Consider the following 15,576-nt stretch of genomic DNA (forward strand, 5'->3'; position numbering starts at 1 on the left):
GCCACGAATGCCGAATCTGTTGGAGATGTCGGAGTGCAGGGACCGCCAGGCAGGCACTGAGGCGCGGGCCTTGGTGTCGCCCACGTCATCGGTGCAGTGGACGGACAGGCACTGCAAGTGACTGCCGGGCTGGGTGGCCGAGGCCTTGCTGGCCGGGAGGTCGTGGGCTGCAGAGAAAGAAGGAAGAGAAGAGTTAGCGGCAGGTTTGGCTCTGAGGGGCCCTGGTGAGGACAGAGTGGCAGAGGATGCAGGGGAGCAGAGGTGAGTGACGCCACACCCCTCCTCACGGCCACAAGATGGCCAGGCCAGGCTCTGGACATGTTTGGCCGGGAGGCCTCAGCCAGTGCAACCCCTCCTGGTCACTAGGTCTCAGTTTCTCCCTTGGAAAGTGGGAGAGTTGGGCGGGACTGACAGGATCCAGCCTTTTCTGACGGTTCAGAGTTTCCAAAAGATCGACTGGACATGAGGTAACTTAGGAAGTCTTCCTGGAGGAGGGACATCTACACTGGGCCTCAAGGGTGTGTAGGAGTTCACCAGATCCAGTGAGAGTGTGGAAGAGAGGACTGCGCATGTCTAGAACACAGCTCGTTCTCTTATTATCTTCAAGACAGGTGTTTGTTGAGAGGCTACCTTATACTGGGACCGTCCTTAAACGGTGCCAAGCTACTCCTCTGTAGCTAAGAAAAAACTGAGAGCCAGGAGGGAAAATGAGCTGCCCCAGGTCGCAGAGGAGAAAACGGGTGGCACTGTCCCCAGGGGAGCAGGCAGGATGGGAAGGGGGCACCCAGGCCAGCACTGGGAGGGGCAGGCAAAGGTTTGGGGGCGGGGTTCCCCATTTCCAGTCCCTCCTTCCCGTGCCTCTGGAGGTTCTGCACCTCCTCACGTAACTGTGGTGGGGCTGAGACTTGGGAAGGGCCGGAAGGGAGGAGCCCAGGACGCCTCCCGGGTTTCACTCCCTCCCACACTCTGAGCTTAGCCTCCCCTCGGTTGTACGGAGCAGGAGTCTGCGGCCCAGAGACCCCTGGAGTCACATGGCTCCAACCCGAGGGTGGGGACTCAAGTGCCAGCCCCACAAAGGGACCCAAGTCCGGTCCCCCACTCTGGCAGTGGAAGCGTCCACCAGGCACACAGTGTCCAGTCCTAGGCACCAGTCGACAAGGCCAGTCGCGTGCACAGAGTGAAGCACTCACGGCAGTGAAGGTGGGGTCTGAACTCCCTTAACTAGAGTGGCACCAAGCCCCAGCCGAGGGTTGAGGACAGCGTGCAGGAATCTATTCCCCCTCTATAAAAATCCCCTCCACTCCCTTCCCACTGGGCACACATCACAGGGGTGTCTGTCTGACGCACTTGGGGAAAGGGCCCAACAATACTCACACCTGAGTGTGAACTGGGCCAGACAAGCACAAGTGGGAGTTACGAGGTAGGAAAGGAACGGAGCAGTCATTTTGGAGAACTCGCTGCCAAGGGGCTGCTGGCTATTTTCCTATTTCCCCTTTTCAGAGAGGGCAGGTCATCCATCCAAGTTCACAGCCAGAAAGGACGATTCAACATGGGTCTCAACATGGGCTGAAGGTGAATTTCCACCTCATTAGAAATGAAACTGGGCCCCGAGTCTCCACAGAGGTAGCTCACCCAGACACTCAACTCACCCCCGCCTACCCTGGACACAGTGAGCCCAGCAGCGCCCTGCCCACCTGCGGCCCTCCGGGAGCCCAGCCTCAGCCCATGAGAGGGGCAGGCCGTTCGTGCACAGAAGCCAGAAGTTGGGACCCCCAGGGGCTTTGGGACCCACGAGCTGGGCAGGGCTGGCGCTGGGAGGGGGATCCCCACTTCCTCCCCATCCGTTCACTCGCTCATCCATAAGCCCTCAGGGAGAACCCACAAAGCGCCAGGCACGGCCTGGAGCAGATGGCGATGCCAGCAGGCAGTGTCACTGGGCCCAGAGCACAGAGTCACAGCTCCCCGCTGTGTGATCTCCCAGAGCCTCAGCTGCCTGGCGGGCAAGGTGGAGACGCCACGCCCTTGGGGCCTTGGAAGCTGAGGCACTGGGTGCAGGGTCACCCGACACCCAGCAGGCCCTGGATTCCAGCAATCCCAGCGCAGAGCCCTCACACCCGAGCCCACACTTGTCCGGCTCCCAGAAACACTCAGTAGCTGAAAGCCCCAGAAGGAGTTTTACTCCAACCGCTGCAAAAATCTAGTTCAGGGTTGGGGATAGGATCTGCCAGAGAGATCCTGAAAGCGTTACACACATCGCTTCGAGGGACCGCACAGAGCAGCACCCCCACCTGCTCACCAGGGAGGAAGCAGAGGCCCAGCAGACAGAAGCCTGGGCAGCACCAGGGCCCGTGTCCGTGCTGTGGCAGCAAACACCTAGAAGGTGAAAGGGCCGGGGACAACAAGGGCCAAATGGCCCAGAGCTGTCTTCTCCCAAGGCCTGCCCACTCCTTAAGTGCACGCTGGTCCCAGGGGTGGTGCTCCTGACTCAGGCTGGATTGCACAAGGTCATATCCCACGTGTTACCTAACTCCGCCCCAGCAAGCCCAGCACCCTGCTGACCCCCACTTTGGCAGGAGCACCTGGGGCCCAGAGAGGCTGAAGCCACCTGCAGTCTGTACCCACAGGCAATATCTTGAAGAGAGAATATCGTGCCTCGGTACTTGACAACCAAGCGTGACCGAACTCATCCCCTCCTCCGATTCATCCCAGCCGGGGGACCCAGCATGCCCCGGGACGGTCGCTCCCTCCGGCTGCCACGCCGCTGCTGATAAACCAGGCCCACAGAAACTGCCACAAGCCCTAGCCTGTCCCAGCCAGGGAGAGGCCCTCCATCCCCAGGCCCCAGGGCATCGGGCGTGCCAGCCCCCAACTCCAGCACCCAGAGGTAACACTGCCCTGGAGCTGGAGCCTCGGTGTGACGCAGCCCCAGCAGACACCATGGACCGCGGCGTCCTCACGTCTTCCCTGTGGGTTGCCGGCCCCTGCCCAGCTGCGGCTGCAGGGCCCGGTATATAGCAGGTGCCCAATGGAGAGGAGCTCACCGCAATGCGACCCCATCCCTGTCTGGCAGGTGGCGAGACAGAGGCCCCCCGGCCAGGTCAGCTCCTGCCTTTCAGCCCAAGATGGTGCTAGATCCCCCTTGCCTGGGCTCCCACAGGTAGAGCCTCAGTTTCCTCATCTGCAACCCGGAGGTAAGTTCCAAGAAAGGGATTCCTGGCGGGCCTGGCTCAGAGCAGGCCGGGGGCCCATGGGAGAGAAAGATCTACTAGGCGCAATGACCCAAGATCCCAGACTGGGGCAGGGTGGGGTGTGGGGGGCCGAGGCAGGAAGATCTCAAGTTTGAGGCCAAGCAGGACAATTTAGCAAGGCCCTGTCTCAGAAAAGGAAAGGGCTGGGGATGCGGTGCAGTGCAAAGGCCCTGGGTTCAGCCCTCAGCACTGCGACAAGAGGAGCAAAGGGGGAGGAGGAGGGAAAGGGGGAGACTGAGCCACAGCGCCCTTGGGCTGGGTCCCAGGGCAGGGGTGTTCCGGTCTTAAAGTGCAACACCTCACCCGACCAAGCCACACAGGGGCCCGAGAGGAGGGGCCGCTGGTTCCTGGGGAGCAGGAGCACATGGCTGCCCAGCAGGGAGGACCACAGCACAGTCTCAAAGCCATCTGTTGCCCAGCACTGGCCATGCCCCTTCAGCCTGTCCTCCATCCGTCAGCCCTTGCCACCATGCTGCCACCCCCACCGTAACGCCACAGCCCTTGACAAGGTCATTCCTGCCAGCCGACTTTGAATCCTGCCACCAAGGGCAGAGCTGCCTCCCGCTGCCCCGCCACCAAGAGACCCGCAGTAGGTTTTGCCCCGGTCACCTCCCAGCCAAGGGGCTCCATGGTGGGAAGGACAGCACAGATGTGGGGGCCCAAAACGCAGGCGCGCGGTAACCAGAGTCACTGTGTCCCTCTCACAGGGTTCGGCCCGGGCGTGGCGAGGGACTTTGCGCTGGCGGCTGCAGCGCTCAGAACCTGAGTTCCAAGGAAATAATGAGCCAAGGTGGTGGAGGCCACCGGGAGGGTCGAGACTGAGGCACGTGGAGCGCTCCAGCCACAGCCTGCCGGGGGCAAAGCCCTGCGGCAGGACAGGGAGGAGGGCAGAGCACCCTCGGGCTGAGCCCGGCCGGAGGTGGAACAGTCGGGAACCTGCGTCCTGGCTGCTGAGAGGAAGGCAGGAAAGGCCGAGGCTTGGGAGCAGACGCGGTGGAGGTGGAGCCACACGTGCCAGCTTCCCGACTGGGGCGGCCCCCCGCAGAGCCGGCGAACGAGAATTCCCAGCGTATTTTTAACTCGGGGCTTATGTAAGAGGCAGTGTGGGCCCGAACACGGCAGAGGTGCTCTCGGGCTCACCTGCCAGAGCCCCGCAGCGCTGAGGTGCCACTGTTGCGCCTGTGCTTGGGCCCGGGAGGGGTGAGGTGAAAGACGCTGGCTTTGGTGACAGCCGCCAGCGAGTGCCCGTCACTGAGGCCTGGGCCCCTCCTCTGGGGTCTTCTCCCTGCAGCACAGGCTCCTGGAACCCCCAACACAGGCACATCCGTGACCCCCACCCTCGAAGTCCCTTCCACCCGTGTACAACACAGGCCGAACCCAAGCTCGCCAGGCACCTCGAGCGGCTCCTCTCTCTGCCCCACGCCGGCGTCACCCACAGACCAGTGAGGGAAGAGGCTGCCTCCAGTCCACCTACTTTTTCCTGCCCCGCTGCCCAGCCGTGGTCCAGGTCCCCGCTGACCGCTGCCTACAGCGGCCACCTGGCTTCCGCCCCGTCCTCCTCTGTGATCTGGGCGAGCACCCTGAAGCACCGACCGGAGTGACCTCTCTCGTGCTTACACTTTCCAGGCCCCCAGGATGAAGTCCCCAGCTCGGCCACAGCCTCCTTCTCTCACCTCTACCCTGAGACGCTGGCCCATTCCCCAGGGTCTTTCCTGTTCTTGGAGGCCCAGCTGTGCAGCCCCTCAACAAAGCCCTGATCCTTGCCAGCTCCGCACTCGCGTGCGCTGCTCGCTCTGTCGGAAGCACCCTCGCTCCTCACGCCTGCGCCTCCCACCATCTACCTGGCTGCCGCAGCGATGCTGTTCCGACACCCGCCACGCAAGCTCTGTGACCCCTGCTAGCACACACTTCTCTCACACCCGCCAGCTGCTGGCTGAGGGAAGTGTGGCCGTCAGGCCAGGGCGCCTCCTCCTCAGGCTCCCAAAGATGGGAGCACCTGGAGGTTCAGGAGCGATGACCCGGTCTGTACCCCGGTGCCTGGCACTCTTCCCTGCAGGCCAACCTTGGGCACCCAGCCGCCTTCCCTCCCCAGCCTCAGCTTCTTCTCCTCTGGGAAACGGTCCTAGGACAGCACCCACTGCTGTAGGACAACAGGGTGTCCAGGGGGCCCGGGGCAGGGCCGGTACTCAGGAAATTGCCGCCGGCTCTCAGTTCAGGGAGACGTTGCCAGGGCGGGGAGTCCTGCCCAGCGGACGCAAGCACCGTGTCCCGAAGCACTGTGTTTGTTTGGGGTTCTGGGGATGGAACCCAGGGCCTCACGCATGCTAGCCAGGCACCCTGCCCCTGAGCCGCACCCCAGCTCCTCTGAGAAGGCTGACCTTGGCCCCCCCCGGGCAGGTGGCCCCCAACCCGACTGGAGCCCTGCCACAGAGAACCCCAGCTCAGCTCGGATGCCCGGCCTCCAGCAGGGGTCAGAGCCCAAGGCCTCACGTGCTCTGCCTCAGAGACAGGAAGAGCCGAGCTCAGCCAGTGTCAGGCAGCAGACAGAGGACCTGACAGCCACCTGCCCTGATGCCTGTCCAGCGTGGTGTCAGGTGTTCCCGTGGAAGACACATCCTCGTCCCTCCTTGGCAGGAACCCTCCAAAGTAGGGGACATCAGACGCTCTAACCTAAGCCCAGGGACGCACACCCACAACCCCAGGGGTCAGAACAGGGCTGCAGGGACGGCGACCAGCAGCTGGCAGCCCAGCCCCTCTCTGCGCTCCTGTCACTGACCAGCGTCACCACCACAACAGAGAGCCTGAGGGCCGCAGACCCAGCCGAGGCAGCCGGACCCGACCACACGGGGAGGCCACCCAGACCCTCCCGCCTCCCGGAGGCCCACGGCCACACAGCCGTCTGCTGACTGTGTGGCTGCATCAGAGTCACATGAGAGGGACACGGATTCCCCGGCAGGTCCTGCGTTCCTCCTCCTCCTCACCTCCTTACCGTCTTTCCCTCGCTCCATCTCATTTCTTCTCTACCTTCCCAGCTTCTACCCATCCTCTCTCTCTCTCCTTCCCTCTCCCTCTTACTCCCCCGCTTTGGGTTTTGGTTCTGTTATTTCTTGGTTTGAAACAGAGTCTTGCTACACAGCCCGCCCAGGTTGGCCTCAAACTTGTCCTGTCTCAGCCTCCCAAGTGCTGGGATTGCCTCTCATCCTTTTTCTCTACTTCCAGCTCTGAGAACGGAACCTGAGGGTGCTCTCCCACCATACTACATCCTCAGCCTACTTTTCCTCTGCTTTGAGACAGCATCGCACCAAGCCATTACACTGCCCAGATGGGATTCGAACCCACGACCCTCCCGCCTCGCTGTCCCACAGTGTGCACCCCCACACTTGGCCCTTTCTTCCCGTCACTCTGATTCTCTCTCTGCTGCACGCTTCCCCCTCATTTCCTCTCCCCTCCCTCCCTCGCTCTTCAGAGAAAGGCCCTGAGGCTCACAGTGGGATGGGAACTATCCAGGGTGACAAAGCCGCTGGGGACCTCAGCCGCTGCCCCTGCCGGCATGGCTGCTCTGTGCCGCCACCGCCTAGGGGCTCCAGCCACGCGCCAGCCCCTGTGGCACAGACAGCACCCGACTCAGCAGGCCCCTCTGCCCTCGCACAGTGCTGGGCTCCACGGGGGGCCCCCACTGATGGTCAGAGCCCCGTGACCCCCTTTGCAGAGCCCGGGAAGGCGAAGCCAGGGCCATGGTGACGGTGACAGTGGGGTGCACGTGCCAGGCCCTGGCAGCCTGGGACATTAATGTGAGCTGACTTGGCTGAGGGGAGCTGTCTTCTAGACTGAGAGCCGGCCAGGGGCTCAGGGAGGAAGGGCAGCAAGGGCCCAGGCAAAGAGGCCACCGAGAGCTGGGACGGGGCAGGCACAGGGACAGACCCTGCCCTGCGGGGCACGGATGGGTGTCAGGCAGGGCCTCCATTCACAGGGTGGACAGAGGGACCAGCAGGCTCCCTGTCCCAGGCTGAGTGCCACCCGAGCAGCCTCTCACCCTCCAGCCTCCAGCCACAAGGCCAATGACCCGTGACAGCTGCAGCCTGCACACCCCTCGCCGCTGCTGAGACGGGACAGCCTGGGCGGCCCAGGAGCGACACCCCCTCCCTGGCCTGGGCCTTCCCTTCTGCTGGCCAGCAAGGGAGCATTCTCTGTGGGGGGGTGCATGGGATCATTGACACCCATGCCTCCATTTCCATAGCAGGGAAATAAGGGTGGAGACTGTGTCCTTTCACAGGGGCAGGGGTAGCAGCACCGCAAGCTCCGTGCTCAGCAGGTTATGGAATGCTCCTGCTACCCAGCTCACCAGTGCTGTCCTGAAACCCACCTCCCGCCAAGTCCACCTGGCTCCAACCCTGCACCTCTCTGAGTCCAGCACCCTGCAACTTGACCCTTCCCTGAGCTCAATAAATACTTCTTTTTATAAAATAAAAATATACACACACCTTTAGAAACCCAACCTCATAACTTTCAGCTCTCGGAGGCAAGGGTACACCCAACTGCAAATCTGAGCCTCAGAAAGCCGATGTGCGAAGGGTGACATTCTCTGGGGCCTCCCACCTCACCCCCGCCGAGGTCTACTTCCTGCTCGTCCTGCTGTGCATCAAGCTTCCCAGGGAGCCCCTGTGTCCCCAGGAAGGACTTGCACAGGAGCAGCTCACACTCTGGAGACAAAGGCCCACCCTGACCCTGCAGGTCGTGACCCAGACCAGCCGCCTCGACTCCCTGAGTCTCCAGCTCCCTGAAAAGCAGTTTCCGCCATCCCCGCCTGGAAAGAGGGGGTGAAGGTTTTGGGCCCCAGGTACCACTCGGTGTCCTGCTGCCGCCATGGGTCCCCCAACCCTGGCCTGGGCAGCCCGCAGAAGAGTCCATGGGAGGGGCCTGGCAGTGTGGCCAGGAGCGAGTGTACCGCTCAGTGCGGACCGCAGCTGTGAGCTGGGCCAGGAAGGCGACCCCGCTCAGGCCTGGCCCCTGGAGCTTCCAGGCTCGCTGCAAGGTGTGCGCACCTGCAAAGCAAAGAAAAAGGCCATCTGTGCTTGGGGAGGAACCTGGGGACCTGGAAAGTCTTCTCAGAGGAGGAAAGACTATGGCCTTGTTAGCAAGGGGGAGCCATGGAAGGCTTCTGAGCAGGGGCAGTGTATTAGGAAACTCAAAACAACTAAGAGGTTTTTTCCATCTCTTTCATTCTGGCCCTGACACAGGACATCTGACTTAGAATACATAAGGTCCTCTGACTCTAAACCAGTAGAGAGATCAGAGTCCCCCTTTATCCCAACTCCCCAGAATGGCACCCCAAGAAAGCGCTGGTCTGATAGAGCTGCTTCCGAGTGGCAGCTGTAACTCAAGTCCGCAAGAAACCCAGCTTAGTTCCCAGTTAGCCCTGCCACATCTCAGACAGGGACTACTACAAGGGACACCACTCCACATGCCTCCACCTCCCCTCCACACAGCGGATGTGATCATCAGAAGCCACCTCAGTGCGTCCTCTCTCAGGCTACAGGTAGGCAAACTGAGGCCCAAGTAGGCATGAAGGCGCATCCCAGGTCATCTCTCAGGGAACAGAGGGGTGAGGGTCCATCACTAAGTCCCTGTGTTCCTGTTTCCTGTAAGATAAGGTCATGCACCCATGGGAAGGGTGACATTCAGGATGGCAGGTAACGGCAGTGGCAACCAGCCCGGTTCCTTCTTACTCTCACTGATCCTCGCCAGAACCCTGGGGTTGTGTCTAGTCACTTCCCGGTCAGCAGAGCACAGCCACACTCACAGCCGGCCCCCGTCTGTGCCTGCAAATAAAGTTTTATTGAAACACAGCCATGCTCGTGTGTTTATGTGCTGTTTGTGGCTATTTCCCTGGAGTTACGACAGCGACTGCTCGTATTGGGCCAGAAAAGCAACAGCCAAGCAAATATCTGGACACCTCAGGGCCTGGTCAAGTTGACACATAAAACTTAGCATCACATTGTATAAACCATAAACCTAAAATGTGTCCTATAGTGGCCCTTGTGTGGAGAAAGTCTGCTGAGCCCTAAGTCTGAGGCTTACAGAGCTGACGTCATTTGTCCAAGTTCACAGGAGTAGAACAGTAGCAGTCAGACACCCATAGGCACTCAATATATGCTCCTAGTTGACAGGACTCCCACCATGACTCTCGGGGATCCCAAAGTGTCCTTATTATTATTTGCTGAGGCCTGGGTCTTCCTTCTTGGGATATAGTGCAAACCTTCTGCCCTCCTACTTAAAAAGCAATACAATGTTAAATGAAATCATGGACAGGCGATTGTTATAAAAGTCATAAATTGCCAGGCATGGTAGCGCATGCTTATAATCCCAGCACTCAGGAGGCTGAAGCAGGAGGATCCTGTGAGTTTGAGACCAGCCTGGGCTACACAGTGAGTTCCAGGTCAGTCTCAACTACATAGTGAGACCCTGTCTAAATAAAATAAAAAATGAAAGTCATAAAATTAAACATCATTCCAGGATGTGTCCATAAAGGCAATAAAATAAGAAAAGGACCAGGTATGGTTATGCACACCTGTATTTCCAGCTACTTGAGAAGCTGAGGCAGGAGGATGACAAGTTTAAATTCAATTTGGGCAACTTAGTGAGACTTGGTCTCAAAACAAAAGGGGGCTGGGATGCAGCTCAGTGGCAGAGCAGCCCTGGGTTTGAGAAGGAAAAGGCGGGTTGTCTGATTCACAGCAAGGCTTCCTTGGAGGGACAGAGGGCAAAGGTGGCAGGGCCTAGGGACTTCTGGGAGTGGGAGGGCCTGGGTAGTCAAGCAGCAGGTCAGGAAGCACGGCTCTGGGGAGGACAGGGCAAGGGTGAAGAGGACAGTGACCAGCAGGACACGTGGGCCTGAGCAGACCAAAGAGGGCACAGCACTGACCTGGGACCCAGAGATTCTCCTGCCGGCTGATCTTATTTATCCTCCTGACTCCTCTACTGAGGGCCAGAGCAACACAACACAGCTGAAAAATGGCAGAAATGGATTGGAATCTGGGTCTGTCTGAGTCCGGTGTTAGTTTAACCCTGGTGTCTGGCCGGCCTAGCGGAGAGCAATGAGATGGGTGGAGCAGTGGAAGCCACTGTGGGCTTAGAAGGAGCTGGATGATTACATCATTGCAATGGGAAACAAAGCCTCCAGGGTACCTGTGTTTGGCACACCCATGCTTGGCTCTCACCTCCAGAGGGTTCTTCTGAGGAGAAGGTGGCCCGTGACCAAGTCCACAAGTCCTGGAGGAGCTTGGTTCTCCTCCAGGACAGGCTCTGCTCTCCAATTCCAGGAAACCAGGGTCTGGCTCTGCCCAAAGCTGGCTGTGTGACCTTAGGTATGCCACGTGCCCTTTCTGTGCTGCCATCCACTTTACACACGGCAGGAGAGCCACCTGCCAGGACTGTGACTCGATGACTTGAACAGGCCACCACGAGGGTGTTCCCACCCCCACATTTCACTGTGGACTGCTGGGAAGTATTCGCCAATCTCCCCCTTGGGGTGAGTGGCACCAACTGCTGGGCTCTACAATCGCCCCTGGGCCCGCACCACCCAAGTTGTCACTGGCATCGATCTGGGAAGGTGGGGTGTGGGCTCGGGCTGAGAGGGAGGCAGGGCGTGTGGGGGTGACTGAGTCAGCCCTGGCCTCAGCTCCCGACACAGGCTGCGACACCCACACCCCACCTCGCAGGAGGATTTTCTGTATTGGGCTTGTGTCTCCGGGAGAAGCAGCAGGAGTAAGACCCAGATCCTGTCCTCCAGGGCAGCGGTCACAGCCCCTCGGCTCTGTGGTCTTCTGAAGACAGCAGAACCAGACCTTAGAAGGCAGGGCTGGGCGGTGCTGTGCCCAGGAAACTGAGGCCAGAGGAGGGTAACTCAGGGGCAGGAGCACGACTAGCTCAGCCCAGGTGGTACCAGGTGCCCACCTCATCTCAGAGCGAGTAGTCGCCATCACCAAGGGGCAGCACCACGTCCACCGCTCTCCCTGATGCCTGGCACCACTGTCCCTCCTCCCCCGCCAGCCTGCCTCGCCTGCATCCTCCTCCTTAGGAGGTGCCCCAGTGGGCTCTGTGCCCCCTGGACTGTAATACTTCACATGCACCCCGACTGCTTATAATTGCCCATTGTCTGCCACAACCCCAAGAACTTGAGTTGCATGAAACTGGGGGCCTCACCTCCTGTCCTCACCATGGTGGCCCTAACACCCAGCTCCTAGTAAGCTTCTGCCTCTGTGCTGACCTCACCAGTTCCCGGGGACAGGAACACCCTCTGAAGGAGCAGGAGAGAGGAAGGCTCAAAGCACAACGCCCAGGCCTGCAGACAAACCGGAAAAGGAGCCTCCAGGGCTTCCTGGGGGCATCTACACAGGGCTTTGCTGGCAGGGCTGCCGACTGTCCCTTCCCAGACTGACTGGGGCCAGAGGACAGCCACTCCCTTTCTGAAATCCCAGCCAGCCAACAGACTTGCCTGAAAGTTTGGAAGTTAGGCTTCTCCAGGTTGATCTGAGACCCTGCTGCTAGGTGAAGAAACCTTAAGATGACAATGCTTTTAAAATGGACAGCACAACACAGCCGTCCCCGGCATACGCTGACCAGGGCCAACCCTTTCTTCCTGCACCAGGAGGCTGACCCAGGGCCCAGCCGTTAGCTCCACCAGCCTGAGAGCAGCCTACCGGGGCACTGTCTGGGGTGAGTTGTAAGTGAACTCCGGGCAGAAGCATGTGTTAAACGACCCTCTGCTGCCCTGACACCTCTCTGCGTGGGAGAAGGGGTGCTGGACAGAGTGTGGGGTGTTGGAGTGTCGCTTGGTTTTTGTTTTCATGTTGTCTGGAGTGGCAGGTGTTAAGAGCCCTGGAGAGTAATTGAACTGAATCTTTCCCGGGAAAAGGAACCACATCCTAAACATTTCACACACATCTCTCCATAGACTCCTCCCTTCGGAGAAGGGGGCTGTTTGTTGTTCCTTTTTAAAGGACGCAGACACAGACTCAGGGAAGTCCACTGATTTGCCCAACATCACACAGCAAGGGAGCCGCTGAGGCAAGATCCGGTTTCCACAAGTCAGATTTCAAAGCCCGTTCCACTTCTGACCCACACCACAAAGAGACAAAGAGAGGGGAGAGGGCAGAAGGGAGAGAGAGGCGAGAAAAGGATAAACTATGCTCCCCTCTGTCCTAAATGCCCATCACCTGCCTTGTTTCGTGGCCTGCCCGCTGTTCACCCGCTAACCTCTGCCTGCTTCCTGGGGCTGCGGAAGGATGACAGGCCAGCAAACGTGTCCTCTGACGGGGAGATCTAGACCAGCCCCCAGCCGCAGAGGCAAGCCCTGAAGGAGAAAAGCATCCTCCTCCGTGCCGAGCCCGCCCACTGAGCACGTGTGCAGAGGTGGTTCCTGTGGGCGGAGCTACCAGAGGCCGCGGGTCTCTGTTGCTAGGCAACAGGCCCTTACCCAAGGTCCTGCCCACAGTTCCTGGGGCATTACTAGTCAATGACCGATGCCCGATGCCCGATGACCGATGACTGACGATCAAGGGAGCTTTTGCAAGCTCCAGAACCTTGCAAGTCCAGAACAGTGACATCCAATCAGGTAGCCACCAGCCTGGGTGGCATTTATATGTTTTAATGAAATGAAATTTTAAAATCAATCCCTCACTCTTATCTAGCTGTAATTCAGGCATTTGGCAGCTACCTATGTCCCTGCGTTGTACACTGGATAGGACAGAGAGAGGACATTTCCATCACTGCAGAGAGTTCTATGGGACAGTGTACAAGGTGCTCTTCAATCTCTCAATCTGCATCGATGGCTGCTGAGACAACCAGTTTTCTCTACAACCAGTTTTCTCAAAAGGCAACCTCCATCATTTTCAAATAGACTGAGGTAAATGTGGGGCTGGGGTGAAGTCACAAAAGATTCTTTCTATTATTATCAAACATATGAAATGCCCAGCAGACCATATTTTCTTTCTTGCACCCACAGCAGGCATTGCTAATCAACTGTAGCACTACCTCCTAGAGAATCCAGGAGCCCCTGCCTCTCTCAACACAGGGCTACAGACAGCCAGAACTGATCAATCCAGATTAGCACTTGACGCTGAATCTGTACTCGGACCTAGTCCAATTTCAAAGGAAGAACTGAAGTCCAGTAAAATAAAATGACCTGCCCAGGGTCAGTTCATAGATCAAGGCCAAGCCAGGATTAAAATTCACACGTCCTGCCTCCTATCTCCCCGGCAGGCCTCTCCCCTTAAATCGCTGGATGGTTGGAACCCACAATCCTCAGAGAGGAGGCCTGGAGACTCAGTGACTGAAAACTAAAAAAGCGATGACAATACTAATAACAAAGATGCCAATATATCGATCACTTGCTCTATGGCCAGCCCCAGGCTCAGTTCTCACCGTGGCTGCCTCTGTCCTCTGACAGTCTATAATGTATGTGTTATTCTCCTCCTTTTCCAGACGCTAGGGGACCTGCCTAAGGTCACACAGTCACTAGGTGCCGGTGGATAAGTGAGTCACCACTGCAGCCCACAGTTTCAGAGTCCACGCCCTAACCCAGGGAATGGAATCTGTGCCTTCATCTTATACCACCCCTGACTCAGGCACTGCTGCCAGGCACAGCACACGCCCCCAGGACCCTAAGCCATAAGGCCATGCAGAGCACCCACTGCCCCCACCAGCTCTGGCTCTTGGTCACCAGGCTCCACCGCTGAGCCACGTTCCCAGCCCTCTTGTCTGATTCTGAGACGCAGCCTCACTGAGTTGCCCTGGCTGGTCTTCCACTTGCAGCCCTCCCGCCTCCCGAGTAGCACAGCCGGCCTCACAAGCAAGTGCCGCCACATGCCTGGTTAGCCTGCACATTAGAACCACTGCAGCACCGGAAAATCCAGCATCTACAAAGAGGTGTGAAGGACAACCGTTCCCAGGTGGAGAAACTGAGGTCAGGGACAAAAGGACGGGGATCGCAGGCCGGCACGCTTAAACTGCTGGACAGGACCCTGTGGCCTTCCCAGGCACTCTGGGCCAGGCAGGGGACTACGTGGGAGCAGCCCCACTCCTGCCTTTTTCCAGCTATGTGACCTTGGACAAGGCATTTTCCCTCTCCTACCTTGGTCTCCCTGCAGTGGAAGTAACAATCCTGCCTCGGTCAAAGAGTACGCCACAAAAATGTAAGACACAGGTGTAAACCATAAAAGGGCTGGTCATCATAATAAACTTCACAGTACAAACCTGTTTTGACTTACTCTTAACTAAACCCATAAAAGGCATCTTGATGGGGGACTGCGGGGAGGGGCAGCGGCGATCAGCAAACTACGACCCGCAGGCTAAATCCAGTCGCCCATCTGGTTCGGGGGTTTGAGGGATTTTCTTGCAGTGCAAGAGCTAAAAAAATCTTTGTTTCACATTTTGTAATGGTTGAGAAAGATAAAAAGTAGACTATTTCACGACCAATGAAATCCAGACTCCAGCGTCCGTAATTGACAGTGAGTCGGAACGCGGCCACGCCCATTCGCTGTCACGCAGTGGCCGCTTCTGCCTTTGGGTCTGCAGAACCCAAAACATTTACTACTGGGCCCTTTGGAAAAAAAGGCCAACCCTTGAGATCACTTGTGGGACGATTAAAATTGCCCCATTTTACAGATGCGGAAAACAGAGGCTCGCAAAGAGGAAGTGGTTTGCCCAAGGCCCCAAGGCGGGGAAACAGTGGGCTGGGGTTGGAGCCTTCAGACAGGAAATGCCGAACCTGGGATTGGGTTGCTGGAGATTGCGCTTTAGGATGTTCCAGACAGACGGTGCCCCAGGACATCCTTCAGGCCACCTGCTGAGAAATCTAAACCCAGTCCTATTTGCTGAGACCTCTGAGATATAAAACAAGGCCGAGGAAAGCAGCTGTCGCGTCCTGCCTGTCCGGCCCTCTCTGGAGCTCGGTGTTGGGCAGAAATCACTGCTGTGGGTCTCGGGCCCAGTGACCGGCCCTCGGGGCAGGGCACACCCAGCAGCAGTGGGCCCCGCACCCGCCCGGCGGGCACCAACTCAGCTGCTTTCACCCCACCGCCTCGCTGCGTCTCGGCAGAGAAATTGCCCAAGACTAATTGCAAGTAATATTTAATTTTATCATGGATAATTACACGAAATTAATCCGACTTCTACCTGGAAGCACTTTGTTACCATCTGCCTTTCCAGGGAGCCGGGCGGAACGGAGGCACGCAGGAGCAGCGAGGTGCGGGAGAAGCGGGAGGGCCGTGAGCTTTGGACCGAGCAGGCCAAGGCTGCTGCCAGGGCCCCTGCCTGGCGGCCCTCTCGC

The 15,576-nt window shown here is 58.5% G+C and overlaps 1 protein-coding gene across 1 annotated transcript in view; it reads right to left on the reverse strand.

Moving 5' to 3' along the window:
- Mn1 (MN1 proto-oncogene, transcriptional regulator) overlaps nt 1-15,576 on the reverse strand; it is a 45,601-nt gene that overhangs the window by 4,228 nt on the left and 25,797 nt on the right. The window contains exon 3 of the mRNA XM_033762270.1: nt 6-167. Within this exon, the coding sequence (XP_033618161.1) occupies nt 6-167 (162 nt within the window). The remainder of the gene's footprint in view (nt 1-5; nt 168-15,576) is intronic.

Source organism: Fukomys damarensis, unplaced genomic scaffold (assembly GCF_012274545.1).
Source record: "Fukomys damarensis isolate Sample0158 unplaced genomic scaffold, DMR_v1.0_HiC HiC_scaffold_12, whole genome shotgun sequence".
NCBI classification, from domain to species: Eukaryota; Metazoa; Chordata; class Mammalia; order Rodentia; family Bathyergidae; genus Fukomys; species Fukomys damarensis.